General features: G+C 43.1%; 3 protein-coding genes across 3 annotated transcripts in view; 1 reads left to right on the plus strand and 2 right to left on the minus strand.

Moving 5' to 3' along the window:
- Nucleotides 1–191: 191 nt before the first annotated feature.
- LOC131289306 (uncharacterized) lies at nucleotides 192–1,205 on the minus strand. Its single transcript, XM_058318537.1, has one exon. The coding sequence runs from the start codon at nucleotides 1,025–1,027 to the stop codon at nucleotides 650–652; it is 378 nt and encodes a 125-aa protein (XP_058174520.1). The 5' UTR covers nucleotides 1,028–1,205; the 3' UTR covers nucleotides 192–649.
- Nucleotides 1,206–1,493: 288 nt separating this feature from the next.
- Nucleotides 1,494–3,182, minus strand: LOC131281178 (carnosine N-methyltransferase). Its single transcript, XM_058310437.1, has 7 exons — nucleotides 3,025–3,182; nucleotides 2,702–2,951; nucleotides 2,493–2,611; nucleotides 2,274–2,414; nucleotides 2,044–2,206; nucleotides 1,741–1,974; nucleotides 1,494–1,681 (listed from the first exon to the last, which is right to left on the minus strand). Exons 1-7 carry the CDS (start codon nucleotides 3,162–3,164, stop codon nucleotides 1,577–1,579), a joined length of 1,152 nt encoding a protein of 383 aa, XP_058166420.1. The 5' UTR covers nucleotides 3,165–3,182; the 3' UTR covers nucleotides 1,494–1,576.
- Nucleotides 3,183–6,500: 3,318 nt separating this feature from the next.
- LOC131294050 (AT-rich interactive domain-containing protein 1B) overlaps nucleotides 6,501–24,409 on the plus strand; it is a 36,840-nt gene continuing 18,931 nt past the window's right edge. The window contains exon 1 of the mRNA XM_058322096.1: nucleotides 6,501–7,747. The gene's annotated coding sequence lies outside the window, so the exon portion shown is untranslated. The remainder of the gene's footprint in view (nucleotides 7,748–24,409) is intronic.

The raw sequence follows: 24,409 nt of genomic DNA on the forward strand, positions 1-24,409 counted from the left end.
AATTGCTTGGTGGCGATCGCCTGGATACTGCATGCGGATCGCAATTTGTTTGTCATCAACAAATCATCTGTAGTAACGGTAACCAATGGCAACGGAAGTAATTCTGGCTATAGGGTCAACGCCAAAGAAAACAAGCCCTTTTTCGGATAACTTTTTATGTAACGATGAAAAGAAGAATGATAACATTTAAGTAAGCTGGTGTATAATTTATTTGTTCCGTTATTTGTGTAAGATCCAGCGCCATTATACTAGCACTAGAGCACGCTTCACTTTGGAAGTAATAATACCATACGCAAATACAATAGAAAGTAGTTTTTAAGTTTTGTTTTGTTAGATTTGTGTCGTCTTTTTGGCAGTATAGCTAGCTATCCCTTAACGAATAGCGAAGAGAGTGGGTGTGAGTTTAAAAAGCTATCAAGTCTTGAAAAGGAGGTACACACAAGTTACAAACAAAATGGAACTTCCCACGGAGACTGACGGCCAGGGCGATGGCCGCACTGGCTCGCCAGCGGGAGGTAGGCTAGGCTGGATGTAAACAACACATAGAGGGATATCTGGCGAGTGAGCGGCCACATCCGACAGTTTGGTTCCGATGTATGGAGTGCAATGCAAGCCTGCGATGCTGCTGCGTCTTTATAGAGGAAGGAAATCACCAAAAGCCCTGCGAGTGTCCGCCCGGTGGAACACGCGCCCGCTGGGAATCCGATCCAGCTGCTTTGTTCTCGGCACCGCCGTTGGGCGAGCCCCCACCATTTTGGGGCGCCGATGGCGACGACGCGTCACCAGACGATGGGGCGACGCTACCAACCTCACGCTTTCCGGAGTCGAGCGACTCGTTCGGGTCGACCGTGCCCATCACGGCGTTCATGTTGGACGAGTTTTGCTGGTTGTTCTTTGGTCGCGGTGGGTTATGTCGCACGTCGGACGAACCGAAAATGTCCGAATGGCCACCGCCCGGTGGCTTCAGGACGCGGCTCGATGGCTTCGTTTCACCGCTCACTCCAACGTTGAAGCTAGTCGACGACATCTTGGAAGTTCCTGGGCACCGGTTGAAGACTTTCGTTAGAAGGAAAACTCAACTACACACTGGTCTTTAATGGGAGCACACCAAACACACGAGCTCTTCAGCTGGCGTTTTTTGGATCAATAAAATGAATCAACGCAAGGTGCAGTCGCAACGCAGAAAATTCAGTTCAGGCACGTTTGACAGATGGCACGATAAAAAATAGGTCGAATGGAGAAGTGCTAGAATCGGATAATACTGCTCGAATATGAATATTATCCTCAATTGACAAAATTTCCTGAATTGCACCTGGCGCGGCAAGAGACAACTCTTTTGTTGAACATGTGTTTTTTTAAGCAGTTGTATTGTTGAACAGAAATGTATTTCAACGCAGTTTTGAATTGCAAATATGTTTTGATAAAGCATCCCACTTCATTTCGGTAGTAAAATGAACCTAAAAATTCTACATATTACTCTATACATTTGTCTATTTATTTCATGAAACGTTATGATAGTGCCGGACAGTAGAATCAAGAGATCTGTAGTGAGGGTAGCACACGTATTGCTAGTTGGTCAGTTGAGAGGCTTCTGGCAGACCAGATATATGCTGTTGTAATGGCTTTGGTGCATGGAGTTGGGATTTTGGGAATATGTAGTCACAATATCTGTTTCATTTTTCTGAAAAGAAACCAACATTAGCTTCTCATACACGCCTGTAAAAGAAACCGCATACTCACAAGAATAATAAAGCCAAGAGAGCGAATGATCTCGATCAGATCCTCATAGGTAGGTTCGATGCTACCTTCGTGGGGCACATCCGAAAAATGGTACAGCAGTGGACCAAGGTTCACCCAAATACCACCGGGTTTTAGTATGTTTTTTATCACCTCAATGAACTCAATGATGTTATTGGCACAATCGATGAAGAAACAAGTGGCGATACAATCCCAGTAATTTTCGTCTCGGTAAACCTGTGGAAATATTGGAACATTGAGCAGCGGTAGCACACAACGAACGATCTCAGATCGATATAGAAATACCTGCAAAAAATCTCCCGCAACCATGTTCATGGTGCCTTTCGGAGGAAATTTAGTTGGGCTGACATCCGGGAAGGAAACAGGCAGAAGCTGATGTTTCTTACTAAGATTGTTCACAAACTGATGAACCCAGGGGTAGATTGTACATTGATTTTCAATAACACATCTGCAAGCAATAACAATACTTTGAATATTAAACACCAAGTAATAAGGATGCAAAATTGAAGCTTTACCGATTGAGAACAAAGTTCGATGCAATCAACATGAACAGGGAAAATTCGTTTCCTTCGCAGTAGAATCCTTGACAGGCGAGCTCATAAATCAGTCGCCCCAAACCAGCGCCAGGGACGAGAATTTTTACCTTAGAAATGTCACTATCCCAAAGAAAATGGTAACGAATATCCTTTTTAAGTGAATGTTGACAAAAATCAAATCCATCGTAAGATACTCACTATTTTGCAGCATTGAAGAATGTAGTTATTTCCTCTATTATAGGTTTATAACATTGGTCACGTTCCAGTTTACCATGCTCACTCCAATCCCGGAAAATTTGTTTCAACGTTATTTGTACCTAGAAATGAAACCGAGAAAGTGTAGAATGGTTGGACCGTCTACAAGCGACACGATCGTCGTTTGATCGTTAAAGACACTGCATACACACCTTTTGAAAATCCTGATAACGTATCTTCAGACCCTCAGAAGGTTGCTGATCCGGTTCAATGTTATGGTCCGCATTTTGAAACAGGCAGTTCGCATCCTGTATGATTTGCTTGATCACCTGCGCGTTCATGTCGATGCACCGTTTTAGGTTACGCAAATGCTCCTGATAACTATGCAGCATATCTTGATGGCTAACGGGCAGGGTTTGCAGGAAGCATTCCTTACGTTTCAGCTCAGCCACCGAGCTATGTCTGCAAAAATGGTACAAAGAAAGTATTGAATGGAGCTGTTCTTGCAACAATTGATCTGATGCACTATCCGAACCTGTAGTATTTGAAGGCAGCGATAATTTTGAGGAAGTTTTTGCGCTCCTCTTCCATATCTTCCACGACCGGGTCGCCTACCGTTTCGTCGAAACTTGCCGACGGAACGTAGTTTCGTTTTGTCGAAGAGGGTTGCTCCATGATGCGATGTTGTTTTCGACCGGCGTTCTTTTGTTTTCCAGTGAAGGTCAATGAAAACAAACATCATGCGTTTATGACAGCTGTTGTTGCTTTTTGTGCAATGTGTTTAAAATAGAGTGCCGAATGCTGTATTTTTATGAATTGGCATGTCAAACCACCATCTGCAGAAAACCCAAATTTTATCGTAATTTTTTTATTAATACTGCTAACTCCAAAGGTACTAAAATTTCTATGCATTGCAAAAAAGGTTTAACATCCCTGTACGTACAATTTGCGAACGAAAAATAGAGCAAGAAGTAGAATGTTTTGACTATTCAACTCGGGGAACAGACTGTTTCACTATTAAAGTGCATCGGCATATAAGATTTCGTATTTATTTGTAGCTTTATAACTTTATACGCATCTGGGAAATATCTTAAAATGGTTTGATAATCTTTTATTTTTGTAAGCAAATCGCAAATGTTGTGCCAAATCGGTAACGTCAGATAAGACTAAATGACATCACCTGGTTCTGTTCAGAGCCTCGAAAGGGGGAGGAAGGTTTTGGGCTCCCTACTAAAGAAAGGGATGCACGAAACGTGCAATAGCATCGGAGCAGTGGCACGATAAAGTGAAAAATTAAGCAACGGACGTCTAACCTTTAGATTTTGTGTCTTCTGTGATGACCAGATAACGTGAAGCAGTCGCCATTACTCCCACTTTCACAAACCGTGCGTAAAGTGTACCAACCTGCCACCGAGTGGGCGAATGAGAAAGAAACAACGTGTGTTGAAATCTGCACACGGAGCGGGGAGAAGGCAAAAGTGTAAGTGAGTTGTCAAAAAGTGAAACTTTTGTCCAGCTTGCAGAACCGTCCGATCGCGGTTCCTCAGAAGTCTATTACCGAACGTCGAAGAAGGCTGCAAATGGTGTCGTGCAAACCAAGTGAGTACTCGGATTGTTCCTCCGCCGTCGTCTGCAGTCGCGAAGGTGGAGATTTGGTAGAATCATCGCACCAGTTGGGACCAGCTGTCTTCTAAAATTGTCCTAGTTTAGTCCACCCGGGATTGCACAGTATCTTTTTGTGCTCCCCCTTACACGCAGCGACAAGTGGTAGAGGGCGAGGGTACAATTTGGGTCGTGTCCGGCGACGGAGACTCAACGGGACTGTTTCGTTGTGACCTCTAAACAAAACAGTTCCAAGGATTGCTTTTACGGAGAATATTCAGGCAAGGACAAGTGAAATAAAATTCGTGCCGAGCGGTACCTTTTGCTTTTGCTTGAGAAGCAGCTGGTGCTACGGTACGGGGTTACACATTTGTTAAACCCGGATGTGCAACGCACCACCAACGCATCAAATATCCACACTGCTTGACGGTCGACGGGGCCACGAAGAAACGACTAGAAAAAAGGAATAATAAACTAATGAAGACGACAAGTGAAAAAGAATGAATGAAAAAACATCATGAAAGAATTGGCTTGCCACGCAAGGATTGCTTTGTGAAAGGCGCAACATCACCATCACAACCGTCGTAGTGTCGTCGTCGTAGTCGTCATCATACTCATTGTGACTGCGTGAACATTACGATTAGAAACCTTTGCTTGGTCAGTGCTACTAGAGGCAGGCGCAACTATGGCAGTGAAATTGATTCGCTTACCAGTCGGTGCAAGTTAGTGAATAAAGTGATCAAATGTAATCAAAGTAACCATCTAAAAAAGGCTCCTCTACACATGCAGTACCCCGTCAAGGGTCACGCGAATGAATGGTGGATACTTGCGCGAGTGAGTCAGAGCCGTGTGTCCGTTTTGCGTGTCTCCACTCGCGATCGTATGTGTGTCCAATATTGTCCCCCTCTCGGCGGTTCTCGATACGTCATCTTACTTCGAGCTGCTGCTAGCTGTCATCCGACGGACACCGTTTGTCGTACTCGGACCGATACTGGCCAGTATCGGTTTCGGTGAACGTGTGTTTCGTGCGGCCCCACACGGACACACGATGAACCGGAACCGGTCCAGTTCAGCGGTCACAATGGTCCCCACCACGCGGTATAATTTGTCCCCGGTCACAAATGATTGACTTTGCGAGGGGGGCAAAGCTCCGCCCTGGATCGTGGTTTGCCAAAGCGGCAGGGTCATTATTCCGTGCCTTCAAAAGGCGATAGTGCGAAGAAACACAGCTGATGACGTTACCATTGTGCCACTGCTTGGCCACCCAAAAGGGGGAGGTGGAACCACCGCCGTGCTGCTGCTGTGTCATGGCATATTTCGCTTGTATATTCTTGAGCTTCTTCGCTCAGTTGTCACTTGTTGGCGGCGTTGGTGTGTGTTGAAAGTTTGAATAAAGACTTTTTGCCTTCTGTACCCGGGCGGTGCGGCGGGACAATTTTCTTTGCTTCTACTTCAATGACTTTCCTGGGAATTTCGATTCGTTTGCCGATAGCTTTTTGTTGGTAGTTGCGTCCTTTAAAAATAAAATTATACAATCCTGCACTGTTTCCATTCATCGAGTAGGAAATCGTATGCGAAGAAAATGGGAATTGTCTACGTGACAATTCGTTTGCATGAGATTTTTGGGCCAACCGATGGTGTATAGTAGAATTAATGAAATGATGGATCGCGTAGGTAAAAGGTAATTGTTTCCCTAGCTGATTGGAAAGAGCTGTAAACAATCGGCAATGAATTCGGGCTGCTATGGAAACCTATCGGGTAGTGATGAAGGAAAAAGAAAGCAAGTGTATCATACTTTGCCACTTATTTTTCGCTGATTGGGTTGATCAAGTGTTGTAAATAGATTTTACTAGTCGAGGAACGACACTGGTGCACCAACGTTCAGGTTTTCTATGAAAACATTGGAACATTATCATTATAGAGTACGCCAATTAGTTCTTTCCCCTGATGTCGTCCATCGAGACAGCCGGACGAAAATAAAACTCCTAACGGTGGTACAGTGACGATCCACTTTATCAGATGTCACCTGCAATTGTCGTGTGTGAGTGTGTACACATAAAGCACAATTTCGACTTGATGCAACAGAAAAATTGCATCGTCCACTGGTGAGAAATGGCAAGTACGATGGGGGCGACGCAAAGACGGCGACGAACTGCGATGGGGATGGTGGGATGATCATTGAAGGTTGACATCGTTGGTCATCGCGTGCGTAAATAATGGAAAATTTCATTTATTTATTTTTTTTGGTTGCTTTTGTATATTTCACATCACCATCAACATGTTTCAGCTAGATAACGGGACTTTTATGGTGATTTTTAATTTTCGGTCTGTAAATCGTGAAAAGTTCGGGACTAATAATCTTGCTTCTTAAACCTTCCTAATAAATTTCTCTTCTTTTGCAAGCCTATAGCAGCAGGAAGTGTGATTGTTTTTTCCCTGCAGTACAGGGAAATGAAAAACGCAACGCACGCAACGAAAAATAATAAAAAAAATTAAGTGTGGTGTTGAAAAAGGGGTTGGTATTTCGAATGCCAGTGAGAGTGGTAAGGGAAAGGTAATAGTTGGGGAAAAAGAGAGTGGAACCGCTGCCCCAAGTCGAACGGAGGAGGGAAACAGCGAGCGGAAAGTGCGGAAAAAGCGAAAGGTAACCTGCAGCAGCACTACATCGTCGTTGTACACACTACTGCGATCGGCTGTAGGTAGTGGTGGTAGTGCCCTAGTGATTCGTAGTGCCCGAGCAGTGGCGGCGCCTTCGAGTAGGGAAAAGTGTTCTGCACCCCGCGGCGGGGCTACAGTGAAGCTGGAGATCGGCCTGATCATTTTACCTTAGCCTACGGATGAGAAAGTGCGCTCGCGAAGTGTGAGCTCGGGTGAGAAAGTTTCGCGACAAAACACAAGATGCAAGTTTGGTCTGGTGGTGTGTGGGATTGAAGAAAAAAAAGTGAGAAGGAAAGAGTGGAGCAAAGCAAAGGGTATTCGTAGATAAAGTGGATCCCGCGTGTAACCACCTGTTTCGGTAAACCTGGCGCCCTTGTGTGTGAGGGAGAAAAGTGGCATCGATTGTTTTTTCTCGCAGTGTGTGCACTAGCGACTGTTCGTTACTGGTCCGTGTTTGTGTGTGCGTGTACATTTTGTTTGGCGTATCGCTTTATCGTCCGCGTAGGGAAAGTTTGAAAGGAATCGCGAGTCGCGCACTCTCCGCGCAGATCAGACGGTGACGAAAGGTAGTTTAACGGTAGACCCAGTACCGGTTGTGCGCGTGTGTGTGTTCGTGTGTGGGGGGGATTTGTGAATAGTTTTGCCAGCTGTCATCCGCTACCTACCGGCGATATTACTAAAACGTCAGCTGTCAGACAGTCCCGGACGATAGGTTTGCAAGGAGAAGTAAACCCCCAAACCCCAAAGCCTACCCGAACCTTCTCCTGCGCAAATCACCTGATCCGTGGTTCCGCGATCAATCTTTCACTCGCTGGCCGGAAGAAAGGTGACACAAGGCGACACGCTGATAGCGAAAGGAACGCGAGCCTAGCGTGTGGTGATCGTGGTGCCAACATCGACTGCCGGAGCGAGTGCTACATTCCTCCACGGATATCATCTGGTGACGTGTGTCTGGTGCACGGAAGGAAATGTAATGTGTTTGAAAGTTAACACACAAGGTAAGTGAAGCTGCGTGCGTGGTTATCATCATCGATTGTTGTATTTTTCTTCGTTTTTCTCATTTGGTTTCACGGATCTCCTCAATGCACAAGTGCAATTGTTGAAAACACCGCATAATTCCTTTTCATGCACACCCTTTTTCAAAACCCTGGGATGTGCATGTTCAAACAAGCACCGATAGGCTCCTGATGACGTCAGACGTAGTGAATGTACCGTTGGCATTCTTCTTACCCCGACCCGTCTCGTTCTCCCAGTGACCATCTCGTTCGAAGTAGTCATTGCTGATTCATCGTACGCATCATGATGCGGAAGTCAGGAGAAAGGGAAAAACAAAGCACATCATAGAAAAACCCCTAGCGCAAACTAGCGATCAAAGAAGGCTCGGACAAATGATGTCATTATGTCGCGCCGTTTGCAAACTGCAATTGCAATTTTCTGCCCGAATGGAGCCACACTAGAAAGAACATGCGTCTGTAGGATGAAGTTTGCTAAAGGAACACTTCAACAGGCTGAAACAATTGTCTCAAAACGTTGGCAGCGTTTCAACGTCAATAGAAGGTTTGTTTGTTGTTGAGTTAGCGACCAACATGATATGGGTTCCAGATAGCCAAATATGTTCAACTCTTAAGATTTACTGCCAATTAAAGCCATTGAAGGCATGTAGACGAAGGCATTTAAAACGCGTACAGAACTTTGAATTCGTCTCATTCTATCGGTCTGCAATAGATTTGCTTTAGTTGATGAGTGATGAAAGATCATCCATAAAATTACTTTAAGTAGCGGTCCATGCAATTGTTCATGAAAAGTGTGGTTTTTATCGGCCTTTCAAAAATATATTGACCTTTGAATTAGGTTAGTTTCATTCATAAATTTGAAACATAAATGAATGAACCATTGGTAACGGAGAATTAAAAAGCCTCGTCGTAGTCTAATCGTAAAAAATCGAATTGCTCAAAACTCATATCAGTCTTTTCTTTTTTGTCGTCTCGTTAGTGTTGGTATTGAGACGCACTAACTTGCCTCTTAAAGAATTTCTTCCCTGCTATTGTGGGCTTTTTATTCCCTTATCCTGGGCTTTCTCGATTGATCAATCTTATCTAATCGTTAAACATATTATTAAGCTTCAAGCATATCGCGTTTAACTCCTGTTCATGTTTCATAAGCTAAACTTGATACCGCTTAAACAGCAAAAATGTGTTAGATGTATTAAGTTGCCATGTGCAATCATTTTCAGATTCAAACATCAAACAAATACGTTACAACTTCTTCTTGGCGTAACGACCTTGTTGGTCATGCCTGCCTCATGAAGGGCTTACAAGACTTTTCCCGTTGAGTATGTGGATAGTCAGCCCCCTCGTACAGGGGAGGGTTCGGTCTCGGTTGGGATTCGAACCCACGCCACCCACGTGTAAACTAGAAACTTTATTGTATCATAAACGGGATTGTAATTTGAATTGTTACCGTATTGTTAAGAAGTGTTGTGAAACAAAAGCGTGCGTTTAACATTTCGGGCTCAAAAAGTTTTTTTCGAAAAGATAAAAAAAACCTATCATCGTTTTTATGTTTATTACGGCTCGTCCAAAACTGTCGCCTTGAGGAGGCTTGAATCGAAACCATTTCTTTGTCAATTCATGTTCTTGTACAGAGAAAGTGTTAAAAATGATGACCATTGGATCTGCACAACAAGTGCCTTGGCGGAGTAACGCCGAGCCCTTTGACCGTAAAACTAATAATCTACTTCACGACAACCATCCTCTCTTTCTATGTTGCGAGACACGCAATGTTTTTCTCGACCATGCAACAAACCATAGCCAACCGATTATGATGATTACGTTTTCTGCCCTTTCGGGTATTATGCAATGGCATTCAAGAAGTCCTGCCGTGGCGTGCCCATGTTCGTCCTCTATAGCAGAGCGGCCTTCATGAGCTCCTGGCTGGTTCATAACTTTGTGCGCGGGAGATTACATCAACCCTTAAAATAAAAAGGATTCTCGCACGTACGACACCGACGATGGTTTAAAAAGGGATTTTTGTCGGCTGGCGAGTTGGACCGGACGTTCCGGGCAGATCCCAATTAAATGAAATGAAAATGTCACCCTGGGGCTGTTTTTTCTTCATTCGCGATCTTTACCTCGTTGTTAGAAAGGGGAAACTTTTTCGGAAGCTTTCCGTAGCACCGTTTTTGGCATACAAAAACTTCTCAGCCCTCGTGATGTTGTTGGTGTTGTTTTGGTCAGCGTGTCTTTCTGTTCTATTCTAGAAAACAGATGACATTTTGTAGAAAATGTATGGACTAGGAAGGTTGTTTTATCAAGGGCGGAAATACTAAAAAGTGTGTGTACGGATAATTTTCAGAAATATTTCCTATGAGAAAATTCAGCTGCCGGAAGTAAAAGAATCGAGTAAAAATATAATTTTCTTTTATTTTTTCTCTTACCTGAACATTTTCCTAGGCTTGCGAGGGCGTTGTTCTATAATCTTAATTTCTTGTCTAATTCTGTCTATAGTTACAATAATTTCAAACTATGTTTAGAAATGTAGCGCACTTGTATGAACGATGCCATACCAGGTTTTGGACCAGAATAATGGGTAATGGATAAATTGATAGCTGGTTGTTAGAGTTTTTTGCTTATTGTTGGGCGTTTTTTTTTGTCGTCAAAATAAAATTTTTGACTGGTCATTGTGGAATAATGGGTAATTTTGTCCGAGAAAAGGAGAACAGCTTTTTTCTTTATTCAATTTTGTTTAATATCTGGCATGGTCATTTCCCCTGCGACCACAGAAAAAACGAGGGTAGTTTGTTATCCTTAATTGAAGAAATTGTTATTTGATCTTCCCAAAACCCAAGGATCGTTTAAAATTTCACAAAAATTTGATTGGAGAGAATTGAGAGATTTTTTCATTCCAGCAATTTCATTGAGCTCTTCCAACCCACCAAAATTTGCGATCCATTCTCCTGTTCATCTACATTTGATGGACTTTCTTCTTTTCTTTTATTACAATTAATCAAACTTTAAAAAATTGTCGGTCAGTTTTGCTTTATGTTTTTGATTTCAATTGTTTGTCTTTAGTTTTCGCTAAGTTCGCTTTCATCCATCTTCCGACGGGCAGCTAGCAACAGCAAAATGCTGCAACGCGAGTTTTAATCTTTCGTTTCTCGATGCCTTTTGCTGCTTTTGGAATTCCTTGCCATTTACTACCGTTACTGCCTCTCTTTCACGTTTCCTTGTCTTGCTCGGCCTTTATTTCTCTATTCGCTTTTCCTTTCCTAAAGCGACTTGGAAAGTGAAAATGATGTATGTGTTTCGCTCTTCGCAGCCTCGATTGCACAATAGGAGGAAGTTATAATGTTCACCGAGTAGTATAGGTTTCTCGTCACGCTACTAACTAGCACGCTACACATTTTCCACCCGTCTTTAGCTATGATGCGATGAGTTTGGGTTGTTGTTAATTACTTAAGTCTTCTACCGGCGATGGAGCTGGAATTGAAGAAGATCAAACCAGACCAAAGTGGATGTTACATTTTAAACTTTTTTGAAAGTTGTGATTTGTTGATATTTATTTTAGTTTTATTTCCTAAACACATTTAACCTTGAAGATAATGCCATGTTGGTTTTGGAGAACAGCGTTTAAGTTTAGTTGCAAAGCTGTTTAAAGTAAGTCTGTTAGATAAAAAAACATGATATAAATTTCACACCTTTCCAAAGCCTAGTCTTTCGGAGGTTGTCTTGGTTAGCGCTGTTTTAAAATCGTATCAAAATAAAGGGTAGTCGAGGTTGAAAAATGGCTGATATCCTTAAAAAAACGAAGAAGACAAATAATAGTTCCACACGATTGCAATTTACTCTTGAGGAAATGTTACCATTACGATGCTTTTGCAACCACCACTAAAAGGTGTCTTCTGCTGCTGCTTCACCACGAAATCGCATTTCGTTTTTGTAATCGTTTTTGGAAAGTGACCGTTAAAATAAACGTTCGATGTGGCAATTTTTAGGTGGCCAAAATGCCTGTCCGCTGGAAAACAAACCACCAGACAACGTAGCGTAAGTTTTACGTCGTTGAACTGTTCAATGTTTTCATACGGTCTGCACCGGACTCGGGCTCGTTCAGATAACGAGCTTTCACATTAACAGGCCCAGTGGGAAAAATGTCAGTGTGCGCTCGGTGGTTACTCTATCCAATGGGAAGTAGAACAGACCTTTTCATCTTTCGGACCTATATGAGCTATACCCAATTCGATGTATTCCAAGCTATTTTATTTGCCGAAATGTTCCGTCCTTTCCGGTTAGGTTTTAATAACTACTGGAAAACCTCTCGCCATGTGCTGCCAGGGTGATACATATCGGAGAAGGGCAAAAGTAAGGCGAAAAGGGGGAGGCATTTGGGAAAGATCATACCTAACTTACACAACTTGAGCATTGCCTTTTTCGCAGCCATAACCAACGCTGTAAGGTGGGTTTTCCTTCACCGTTTCCTCCATGCCTCGATCACTCGGTGAAAAGAAAAGTGGTTTCACGTACACGAAAACCCCTTTGCTTTCGATCAGCCTTCCTTCTTACGGCGTGTGGCGGAAGTGTGGCTGGCGGATCCTTTTGCCGATGGGGCCGCCAAATAGGGCATTTTACAAGCGCCCACACTCGCATAGAGAAAAACAGGACGGGACCTGTATGCGTTTATGCGCGCTGGCGGGCACTAATTAGTGCAACCATATCATCACCGACGACGACGACGACGACGACGACGACGACGACGTGGCTGGCACGTAATCAGGCCATTACCGGTTTCGAGACGGACGACAGAGAGAGAGGATAGAGAGCGAGAGTCTCTCAGTGATGCACTGCAAAACTGCAGCGGAAACCTCCGGTGCACCGTAGCAACACCTGGCTTTTTGGCACGGAAGCTGACGTCGGATGGTTTTGTAACAAATGGGAATGAAATGGACTACGTCGGTACACACACACACACACACACACACACACCCACCCAAACACAGAGGCACACATACGTGCATTACGAGGAGGCAGTAGTGACTAACAGGTTGCAGCGGTTTTGTCTCGCTGCAGACTTGCATTTACCATATGTGTTAGCTCAAATCCACATACTGAACTGGAAGTAAAGAGATGTCATGGGAAGAAGGAAACAACTTTTCAACAGGAAGCGACTCCCAACGAGGCCACAATTTAATGTTTCATTTCAATTAATGAACGTAATTAATTTGGCATTTTCTAATTATTTCTTATCGCTCTAATGAAAATATAAAGGTGATGAAGTTTACATTTGAAATTTGGTACCCTATGCTACAATAGTACCGTTTAAAATAAAATAGTCACAAACGCTCTTACTCCATTGCACAAGAACCTGGCGGAGGTATTTTTTATTTATTAAATGGTGCATATCAAGCAATATCGTCAATTTTCTTCTGTTTTAATATCCATTTCTATCTATTTGACCCACTTTACAAACCTTTTTAATTTAAGAACCTTTAAAATATGAACTCGAATGCTGAGAATAGTTATAAAATTACCACCATTTTACCACCGCTGTTCTTGTGCAATGGACATTAAACTACAGCTAACCTAGTTTCTCTAAACACTCGATCTTCACTGCTATAAAGCATATCATGTTGTTGCCACATACTGGCATATTTTTACCAGGTGCTTTTTATTCTTCTTCAGAAAATGCGCACGCGATCGCGCAGCGGAAAGATCCGGCTGTCATTTATACGCTCCGGTGACGTGAAAGTTAGAAGAAGATCGAAGCAATTCGCCGTGAGCGCGGTCTTTATGCTGCAGATGACTCTTTTTCGTTTCCCATCAATGCGACCCCGGAATGATGGCATTCGACGTGGGTGTACGTAGCGTTTGAATACTTGGTGTGTCATAGTAGTAGTAGTAGAACACTGTGTGTAGTTTAAATCTGGCATTTTTCGATCTTAGATTCCGCGATCAAGAGATATATTTAAGACTATGATCTTTCTAAAACTCTTCGATCGATTAAGTGGTATTTTGATCTCTGTGTGTATGTTAGAAGCCTTTTTTTCTATAGAATATGAACGGTATTTTTTCCAATTTTGTTAAACCCACCGCGACTTTGGCTGCAACTTTACGCAATTTCCCCCCCATCTTTTGTCGTTCGTCCCGATGCCGTGCGCGGTATTACCGCGTTTTCCGTTGGTACCCGTTCGAGTATTTATGAGGAGCGACGCGCCTCAACTATCGGATCGGAATCGATTTTCCTCCGGTGCGAACAAATTTATGTAAGCTTGTTTTTGCAGTATAAAAACAGAGTTTATTACGCCGGTGTTAGGACACTATGTGTTAGTTATATAAGACTTTTGTCTTTGATACGCCCGATTTTGTTGTGCCTTGATGAGTCTTTTTTTTAGTTGAAATATAGTGTAACTTGCTGAACTGAGTGTGTTTCTATTCCATTCGAATATTTCCCATTGAAAATATGAATAAAAGTAAATTCTTGCAGGGTTTTAAAAAACACATATTTAATTACTTTGAAATCATTATGAGTAATGAAAGCGAAACCGTGTAATTTCTGGATTGAAAACATGCGGCATAACATGTGTCTTCAAAGATGTATCGGAATGAACGGAATGAATGAATTGTTCTTTAGGTCTTCTAAATCTAATTGTATGGAATATTTCGTAACGCTGTTCACCCAACTGAAATCTGAGTCTGACGGAACATATTTCTCTGTTTGGACAAATATCTGTCTTCCTTTTAATTTCTCCGTCAGTGTCTCGAAGCGCGTGAAAAACGTCATCGTTACCCCGAAACACTCCCGGGAGAAATGGGCAGTTGGTCGGTGAATTCAAAGGTAGAGACAACACTGATCAATCCACCAGGCGATGGTTTTCGTTCTGGCCCCGCATCTCCCGTAAGCAATTTGTTGTTCGGTCAGGCGGCAGGGAAGAGGGAGGGGGATTGTGTTTCGATCGGTTGTTGGATGTCGTCTGGTGGTTGGATGCTGTTGGCATATTGACGATACGGTCACGTTTTCACGTTCATGTTCGCATCGAGAGTGCAGCAGAAGCAGCCCCGGGTTTCGCTGACGTTGCCATTATGTTTTGATTGGATGACACATAATTATTAGAGCAAATAATAATGGAAGCATCTTCGAAGCACCGAGAGACGGGAGGGGGGGGGGAGGGGGGGGGGGGGGAAGGGGTTTTGGCGGATTGGCCTCCCCAGGGGATTCGCCAGCAGAAGCAGAAGGATCATGGCGTACGTAAGGGTACCTCTTTTTTGTGGTCGTATCAAAACACAGGCTCCCCCATCCGCTGTGTGGTGTAATTTGAAATTGAGACATTTGCAATCGATTTCTCCGAGTCTCCGCTATCGGCTCGGATGAAGCAATTTGGGTAGCTTTTATTTTAAAAGAAAAAGCTTAAATTTTAATTGAAATATGAGCCATCCGGGCCACGAATTTAAGTGAAGTTTGAATGAAAGTTAAAGGGGGTTATGGATAGGTACAAGACCATCCCTTAAACAAAGTACTGATATCTAATAAAACCCAACAAATGATCGAATCGAAGAAGTTTAAATATATTCTACCCACTTTTTTCATTCATTCTAAAAAAACTACTTTTCGTCGAACAAATTAATGTAATAAGCACACCGCTGTTATTTAGTTAAACTTTGTTTAACAAAATAATACTAGTTTATTTATTTTACAAAAACACACCGAAACTTTTGGAAGACAAAAATTTCATCTCTGGTGGCGTTCTACTTCCAAACATTGCACGGGCAAGTTCTTACCGGCTCATAACTTTTTGCGTACCTCGAACCGTAGCCTCCCTTTCTGTTAACTTCTTTCCATGTGCTAAAAGAACCGAAGTGTGCGGAACGTTGAGTCGTACTTAACGCTAATTAAATGCTCCCATGGGAAAGGGAGAAACAGAGAGAGAGAGAGAGAGGGAGTGGGCTCCCCAATTTGAACCAAAACGAACCAAAGAAAAAAAAGGCACATGAAGATTGGGAAGAAATCAACCCATAACACAAGGTCGGAATGTCCTGATAAAAACAACCCCCCGATCGCCCTTCCGTGTGTATACTGCCTTCCCCGGTGGCCTTTTGCTTGCTGCTGGTGGCACCGTGGTCACCGTTAATGCTGTTAGGTCCGAAGGGCCAAACTTACTTAACCGCCGGGGTCTCCGTCTATTTGCGGCATCGTTTAATCGTTTTACTTTTCCATTAAGTACACCCCTGTGCGCTGCCATTATTTTTCGGGAGGCTGTAGTGTTCTCTACCACGGGGTGATGGTGAGATTATTGTGGGAAGGTTGGTATTGAGAAGAAAATTGATTCGGTGTGTGAAGGTTCATCGATGGGCGGAGTTTTGTGCTTGTGAAAGTATCCGCAGTACTTAATATCTTTTACGAATTCCAACTTTGACTATTTATTAATATCTTGCTGAATCTACTGAAAATCAGAAAAATGTGGTAATTGCAAAATATTTGTACTGCTAAATACACCTTCAACCATTTTCTCACGATTTTCGCGTTTTTTCACACAAAAACACTGGCCAAAACAAAAACATCAACACCCTTGTGCGAAGTTTTCCGGGACACAAAAAAGGGACATTTGAACGATCAGAAAATCGTTCGAGAGAGGTCCGTTCGATGAAATGGGTTTCCATTTTCAGTTCATTTTGTAGTGCCTTTAGATGGCTTTATTTTTTACACCCCGTCGTCGTCGTCGCCGCACAAAAAGGTCGTTGGCACCTTTACCCTCGTTCTACGAAAGTCACTTTCCGAATCCGGCCGAATGTTTTTCCCCTCTTTCCCAGCACGTAATCGAGAGAAAAGTGTTTAGCGGTTATGTCTCGATTTTCGCTCGAGTGTATCGGTAGTGTTTAGAAGAAGAAAAAAAAACTAGCCGGAAAAAGGATTCATGCTTTCACAACGCTCTCGTGATCATGTCGAACACTTTCTTTGCTTTTGCACTCTTTTTCTCTAAATCTCCCCATGCCCATGTTTGTTGCTTTCGCAAATTGCAAATTCTGATTCGACGACAGCCAAACATTTCGGAACCGGTTTGGGTTCTCTCGCACCGTATAAGGTTCAGTGAGCCTCCTTCGGAGTGCCGCGCTGGCAAAGTTTTGTTGGTAGCTGTTGGGAAATGACGATAAGAGGGAGATCAGTATGGACGTCTTCAGCATCTGACGGGGAGTAAAAAACATAAACGCATAAAAATATAAAGATCTTTGAGCGCCTCATTTGGAAAGCAAGAGGAGGGAGGGGGTGGTTGGTAAGGAAGCGGTATGTGTGTTTTTCCTTGATTCGGAAACACCAACCCAGCTGTGTCGGGTCTTGCTAGCCCTGGCCAGCTTTGTGCCTGGTTGGACTCAAGAATAAAAAAAAAAAACAAAAACAACCCAAAGCGCACAGAACGAAAACGCAAAAGTATAAAAATCCTAAATTCAATTTTGTCCTAACGGATTTTTTGGAAGGCTGCATCTGGTGGGGTCTGACTTTGCAGATATTCGATGTTGTTGTTGGGACCGAGCATCTGAAGGCTGTGTGTAGGTGTTTGTATGTCACATTATTCCGAATGTTTCAGGTTTCAGTTCGCTGGTTTTATCGTCCGTTTTTCGTACATGTTATTTGTATAGCCTTTTGCTCCGAACGCTCAGCATCATTGTCGTAAGGTTTGTCCATCGGGGAAAGTGGGGTAATAGGCAACTTCTATGTGAAAAAAAGTTGAAGTCTCGTGGTCGTAATCATAGAACAAATTCTTACTTTCTCCTTACAAATCCTTACTTGCTTTAAGAACTCGATGAATTTTGAATATTAACACTAAACCATATACTGTACATTCAATGATTGGTGATAAACTTTATGTTCTATTCTATTCAATGAGTGCTTAATATTTCGATGAAGTAACTTCTATGTAATTTAGTTTTAGAGAAACCCAGAGGAAACAAAGAGGCTCAAAATTGATGGCAAAAAACTGGATTTAAACTGGATGTCAATAAAAAATGCAATCCCATGGAATTCATATAACAAAATAAATTTAAAGAAATGCATTCGTAAAGACTCTACAAAACCATGTTTAAGATCTCTTTTTGGGGTAAAATATTTTACTAAAGCTGTCGCAGTGTATATTTTGACCGACATTCCCTTACGCACCTTGTGTTTGGTGCTGCGCGCGATAGAACAACAATTTCGAACGAAAGCAATGTACAAATACCACACGACAGTTGTATGTGCGCGATGGTCCGTCGTGTTTCAGTTGGCGGAAGGAGAGTTTTTCCAACGTTCCTCTTCAGCTTGTCGAAAAATCTTGTGCTTGTCTTCGTCCATCCTTCGTGGGACATTTTATCACCGGGTTCTTATTTTTTCCTCCCCTTTCTCTTTCATTATCGGAAACTCCACTGTTTCGACTGGGCGCTCGGAACTGAAGAAAGGCACAGAAAGTATTCGCCATCGTTCCCAAGGCGGCTTCCGTGTGTGCGGTGTGGGAAAGTTTCAAGCACGGGGAAAACAGGCAGGCACCTTGTTTTCAAACAAACGCGCCCGGAAATCGCCAACCAAAACTGTGGCGAACACACACAAGCACCTTCCAGCCGCGCGTTGGCTTTTAGGGACCCCGGCCCTCGGGTGATGAGCGCCTTAGTACTTTGCTGCGGAAAAACCTTTCGTGCTATTCGCGTGGGCATGTCTATTCAAGCGCCTGGCTGGCAGGTTGTTTCGGGTCGGCGTGGAAGGAGGGTGGGTTGCACCGTGTTGAGTTACGTGACACGAAAGCAAAGCCCTGAATGGCGGGGAAAAAATGGGCCGAAAGAGGAAGGAAGGTAATGAGTAACAGTGTTACGAAATTATATGAATCGTGGTATTGATGAGGAAAACGCGTTTTTCCAATGGAGGAAAAATGTAAGACTGTGCGTGAAGAAGAGAGAGTGTGATGGGGGTGCAAGAGTGATATGGGATTGAATGGAAAATAACGAACGAAATGCCGGCTATTTTCGCAACGCGTCTTGCAATCGTGGTGCTTTAACTTGTTTTTCGAGTTGTTAAACAAAAATAAATAAAAAAAAGAGAAGAAAAGGTCACGACAGTGGCACACAAAACGCCACGAAACGTCTTATGGAACCGGCAGAAGCATCAACAGCAGCAGCAGAGGCCACCTCATCTTCTTCATACACTCTCCGCCGCGCCGCAACGCTCTTAAATGACACAAACAAACCGAAGTGTCTCAAGCTTTTCCCTGCAGTTTCCATTTGCGCTCGCCGTGTGCAACGGATTGCCGGATGACAGGGTTATCCAATCTGCCTGTCGGCTGCTTCCCTTTTGCACCGTGGTGATTACGAGTGTGCCTCCAGACCAGCCCGCCTGGTGGAATGGAAAACCTAGGGAAAAGTGGCTGAATAAATCATTCGTATTGTTTTGGCCCGATTGGAACTGGCAGTTGACGATGAGATTGCAATAATAACTCAGCACGAGCGTGAACAGTTTAGTTGCGCTCGTCATAATCGGGTGACAAACGCACTACAATGTGGTATACTCGATAAACTGCTAGTTCACTCGTAACCGTGCTTTGTATGATACGCCAAATTTAAACCAAGTGCAAGTCGGTCTTGCAATCTAGGCAAGATATGGAACGAATTGCACGGTTTTATCAATTAACACATTGACTGTCAAGCGTTTTTAGCACACTGTTTTAGAACAATCTTTTTTAATATAATTTGTTTATAACATTTATTAAATCAACAATTTTAAGGCTAAGCTAAAATTTAGCTTCCCAAAGAATTGATATTAAATATTACTATAATTTTTTTGTTGCATTTTCATTTATTTATGGGTCAAAAACTTTTTAGAACTGAGTTTTGCTGTCACCCACTTTTGAGTGACATGACAGTGAACTTGTTAATATTTTGTAGATCAAACTAATCAACTTGAGTGCCAAATGATTCGTCGTTAAACTGCTTGAAGGAAACGAAATCCATATTTACTAGCGCCAGTATTGGGTACGTGAGCTCGCAACACTAATGCATGGAAATGCTATTCCTTATTTAAACAAATCGTAAATGCGTTCAAGCTTGCCAGCATTGAGTCATATGTCAACATGTTTCCGTTTTGTACTGAAATATGACATCACATTGCTTGGAACTCCTGATTGGAAACGAGTTATGCGCAGGAAACGATACAATATAATTTAAGCAAACTTTAAACTGTTTCTAATCCTACAATGTATGTTTCGATCAAAAGTCAAGGATGTTTATTATTTTAATTGATTTTTAGAATGTTAGTATAAATTTTTTTTCACTCATCATACTGACAAACAAAATGCCTTTAACACAATGAAAACGATTTCAAAAGTGAGGAATTTTGTTTTTGAACTTCACTTGCATTTAGCTAAATGCGTATTCGATATTATCCAAACGTAAACAAAGGTTTTAAAAACATGTCTACACTAATGTGTTACGTTTCTTGCAACTGTGTATAATTTTGTTTTAGGAATCGTATAATATTTTAGTTTCCATATTTTTGGTTTATGTTGGTTCCCATTTAGAGAAAGAGAAATTTCCTCCCAACTCTATCTCTACAGAATATTGGATTGCTGTTGGGTGTTTCACTGGATCAACTCTGATTCCGCGAACAGAAAGGATTTTGGATGAGCGACTGTTCATTAACATTTTAAAGCAATCAGTAACATCCGCCCTAACCCCTCTCACCCCCTGATTGGGTAGCTCTCTTCTCCTAATCGCCTAAATATTCCAATTGGCGAGCAGGTCTGGGTAAATGTTATGATTTCTGCAATCCTATTTTCCTCATTGATTCATCAGATACAAAAGTTTGAACCAGAGGGACATAACGAAAAATTGCGGACGAAGTACGGAAGGAAATTCCCCGTCGTTGATTGACGTGATTGCGTTGGTTTAGGAAATAGGATGAGCTGACTTTCGCAGTCGGAACGTCAACACGCGGAACATCACATTCCTCTAAAAATATTTCCAACTCCTACTCTGATTTGATTCTAATCGTTGGACGCAAGAGGAAGTAACGGTGTGGTTCCTTAGCACAGCCATAGCTTGCAGCTTCCACATCCGGCCGGTGTTTGCCCGTGGCCGTTTGCGTTTTGCCACCTCGAAGAAATTGCAAACAAGCGAACGAGCTTCGAAGAAGACGAAGAACGTTAAGAACCATGCTCTCCGGACGGTTCATCAAGGCTGTTGCCGGCGCAATAACGATAAAACTTTAACCGACCGAGCGAATCCATCGCACACAGCACCGGCGCGCCCCCCAAAAGGACACTTTGCCCAGCCTTCCAAGGTGGAGACGAAGAAAATTCTGCCATAATCCCGCGCATCCCCCTATCGTCTTCCTGCCTCGGTCGTTGTTGTTCACGGCGCTCGGCGCGAGCTTTCGCCTAAACACGGTCCAAGCTGGTTCGCGGCAGAAATGAAACCACATCACGATGGGCCCGGGAGTGTATCTTTTGGCGGTGGTGGACCAAAGAACCGCAGAGCCATTTCCACGACCCATCCAGATGTGTCCGAATGCCACTTTCGGTTGTTTCTGGCTTGCGGCGGAAGGAAGTGGAATCGGTTTCTCCTGGTCACCGCTGGCAAACAATTCCAATTGCAAATCTACGATGGCGCTCTCGCAAACCCTTCGATGCAAATTGCTGTATTGATTTTTTCGTGTCCGTTACCTTGCGCTTCGAGGTTAAAGGTGATTTTAAACGGTTGCAGCTTTCAGTTTTCGTCAATTGGCAAACGCTTTCTGTGTGGCTGTTTTGTCGTTTCTATCGCAAAGTAAAATGCTTTATTTCAATTTCAATTTCGTTTATTAATTTATCTGGCCTTATGGCCTACATAAATCTTAAGACTAGACTTAACAATTAAACGCGAAGATAGCGTAAAATATTATAAACCGAATCCGCAGTCATATTAAAGTCCAAGGAATGCGTCAAGTTATACGCGGAAGCCATCCGGAGCAAAGGGTCACGAGCACAAAAAACATTACGACGAAAAGCGTATTTTATCAGCGTAAATCTCCTTAACAACCAACATGTCGGATTGATTAATTATTGCGTTGGACTGCAACTTTTGGTTGCGCAAGTTTGTCATAAAGGCTCTACAAGGAATTTAACAGACAAATATTTAATTCTAATTCAGGTATTTCTTAATTCGATGAATTATCTCACAATGTCCGTAATTGTTAGGTTAAAGATTCATCAGAACGTCAAAACGTGAGTCTACAACACAATTCTGAAGAACGGAAATGATATTGTCAACACTTTCATTAGTGTTTTGGTGACAATTTGATATTCTTCTTCTATTCCAGCTGCTTCTGGTTTGCCTTATTCATAAATACAGTTCCGCCTACCAAACAAAACAATAGTAGTGGGATTATTTCCTCATATCCGCCAAACTTTTATTAAATAAACTTTTGTTCATGGGATTTTTATCAAATTGATTTTTTTAAAGCGACTATCTCGGCTGTGATTCAGAGTAAAATTTGAAAAGAAAATGGTATGAATTTTTATTAAATATTTCATTGTGTACTACAAAAAACACCGTTTGTATTGTGTTTCTTTGTTGTATACACTGAGATATTTAATAAGCAGATTGGCATAATTTTGAGCATACAACTTTGTCGAATTGTTCCGCGAAGGTTTGCAGTGCGCACTTAAGGGTTTATATGTTCTTCTCGATAAGAGAACCGTTCTCATTACGCCCAGAAGTGTTATGGCAAAGATCTTTTTGAGATGTGGCTCTGATGAGCGGGTGGAGGGGCGTAATTTACTGCAATTGTTTTCCTTCCTTCACGGCGACTTCAGCAGCGCGCTCCCGTTGTGAGAAGCTCTGCGTAACGAAAGAACGCGCGCCCAGGTGCTGCCACGGAGCGACGTTGTTATCATTCGGATGTCCTAAAGCTTCATCTCACCGAAGGGCTTGGAATGTGTATACCACCTGCGTGTGTGTGTGTGTGTGTGTGTGTGTTGGGAAGGTAAATAGTCCGTGTGCACACTGCGCCCTTAAAACGATTTAATCGAGATTGGCAGCCCAATTTTCGGTGGTGGTGACCCGGCGAGGATCGGTATTTTACCACGACAAGAAAAACCGCACGTAAACGCTGAGACACGATGGTTGGCGGCGGCGGCCAGTTTGGAAATTGAGTCTTGAAAATTTGAGGTGAAAGTTTTGTCTCTAACTTTTTCCCCCTTTCGCTACCGGACTGCCGCTTCCAAACTGCTGCTGCAGCGGCGCGCCGTCTTATGTCTTCGCAACAAACTCTCGGTGAAGAAGGTTGCGGTGTGGCACGGTGGCGCGAACGGGTTGGAAGTAAAATTCCGGACTCGTTTCTTAATACACACTTTGTCTCTTGGTTGGCCGGCTGCCCCTTCCGTTTCTTTGCTCTTTCCTTCTCTTCCCTTTCAGCCGGAAGTGAACGTCTTCGGCAATGTGTGCGAGAGGAAAACAAGCCGGCGCGGAAATAATTGGAGTGGTACGGGGAGGGAAAAAGTTTGGAATTTGTTTGGCCATAGTGTTCCCCCTTTTTTCCTACCGCTATTTTTCATCCCCTCCCCTCCCCAGGCCAGTTTTCTTTGCAAAAGGCTTTCTTCTTCGTGTGTTGCAGATCCGAAACACTTTCATTAGATGTAAAAGCACTTTTTTATATACCTTTTGTATAGGTGTGTGTGTGTGTGTGTTTCAATGGGGGTCTGCCGGAGGGTGGATAAAATATTACTCACCGAAAAGGTTTGGCGGGAAATCCCGGGGGGAGGATCCGTCCGGATGTTCCGGTTTGCTCGGAGGGTGCAGAAGGGAGCATTATGCTGTAATAGTTGAGCATTGTGAGGATAAAAGTTTCGATTTCCGGCTTCCGGTTTCCTTTTCCAGCCGGGGCATTGTTCTGCGTGTATAGGCATCCCTGGGATAAAGTGTGTTTGGAAGTACTGATTGGGGGAGAGATTACATTCCTTCCAGGGGGGAACGGGTAGTATAGTGTTACAATGTAGATTGCCTTCCCAAGTTGATAAGTTTCTCGAAGCGCACGGTCTAGTTTATCTGTTTACTTTGACAGACTTACAGTCGTTGTCTTTAATATTTTTTTCTCGTTAATTTTTGTCTCTCTGCCATCCATTGCTGTTGCTAATTGTTTTATGTTTTTGAGAGTTTATGATTATAAATGTTTTCAGTTCTGTACTTGTGCGATATATGTTGTGTGCAAAAAGTTATATTTTCCCAAGTAAGCGCGCCACCGGAATAGTTACATCTCCCGGCTGCTAAACTTATTCTTCCACGCGAAAGCTCTCCCGGGAACTTATCCGTTCGTCGCCTGGATGGCATTACCTCGGCAAATCACCCCCCGGGGCAGATAGAAAGTGAGAGGTGCCATCGGGAGCGATGGTGTGGCCGTAAAAGACGTTGCGCTAGTGCTGCTCTCAGGGGCCTGGGCATTATTTGTGGCATTTGTGGCATTTGTTGTGGGTCTCAGTGCGATGGCGCCTGGGTCTGCTTCGGTTCGGGTTGTGTCGTACGCCTGCCCTGCCATGCTTTGCATCCCCCCAGGGCACCGTTCGGGGATCGTTCCATAAAGTTATGAATAATAACTAGCCAACGGTGCGGGCAGAGTGAACCGTCGTTCCTGCAGCCAAAGCTCTGGAGTATGCGGGCGGATTTGTGAATTTCTCCGTCTGC

This window comes from Anopheles ziemanni, chromosome 2, assembly GCF_943734765.1.
Source record: "Anopheles ziemanni chromosome 2, idAnoZiCoDA_A2_x.2, whole genome shotgun sequence".
NCBI lineage: Eukaryota > Metazoa > Arthropoda > Insecta > Diptera > Culicidae > Anopheles > Anopheles ziemanni.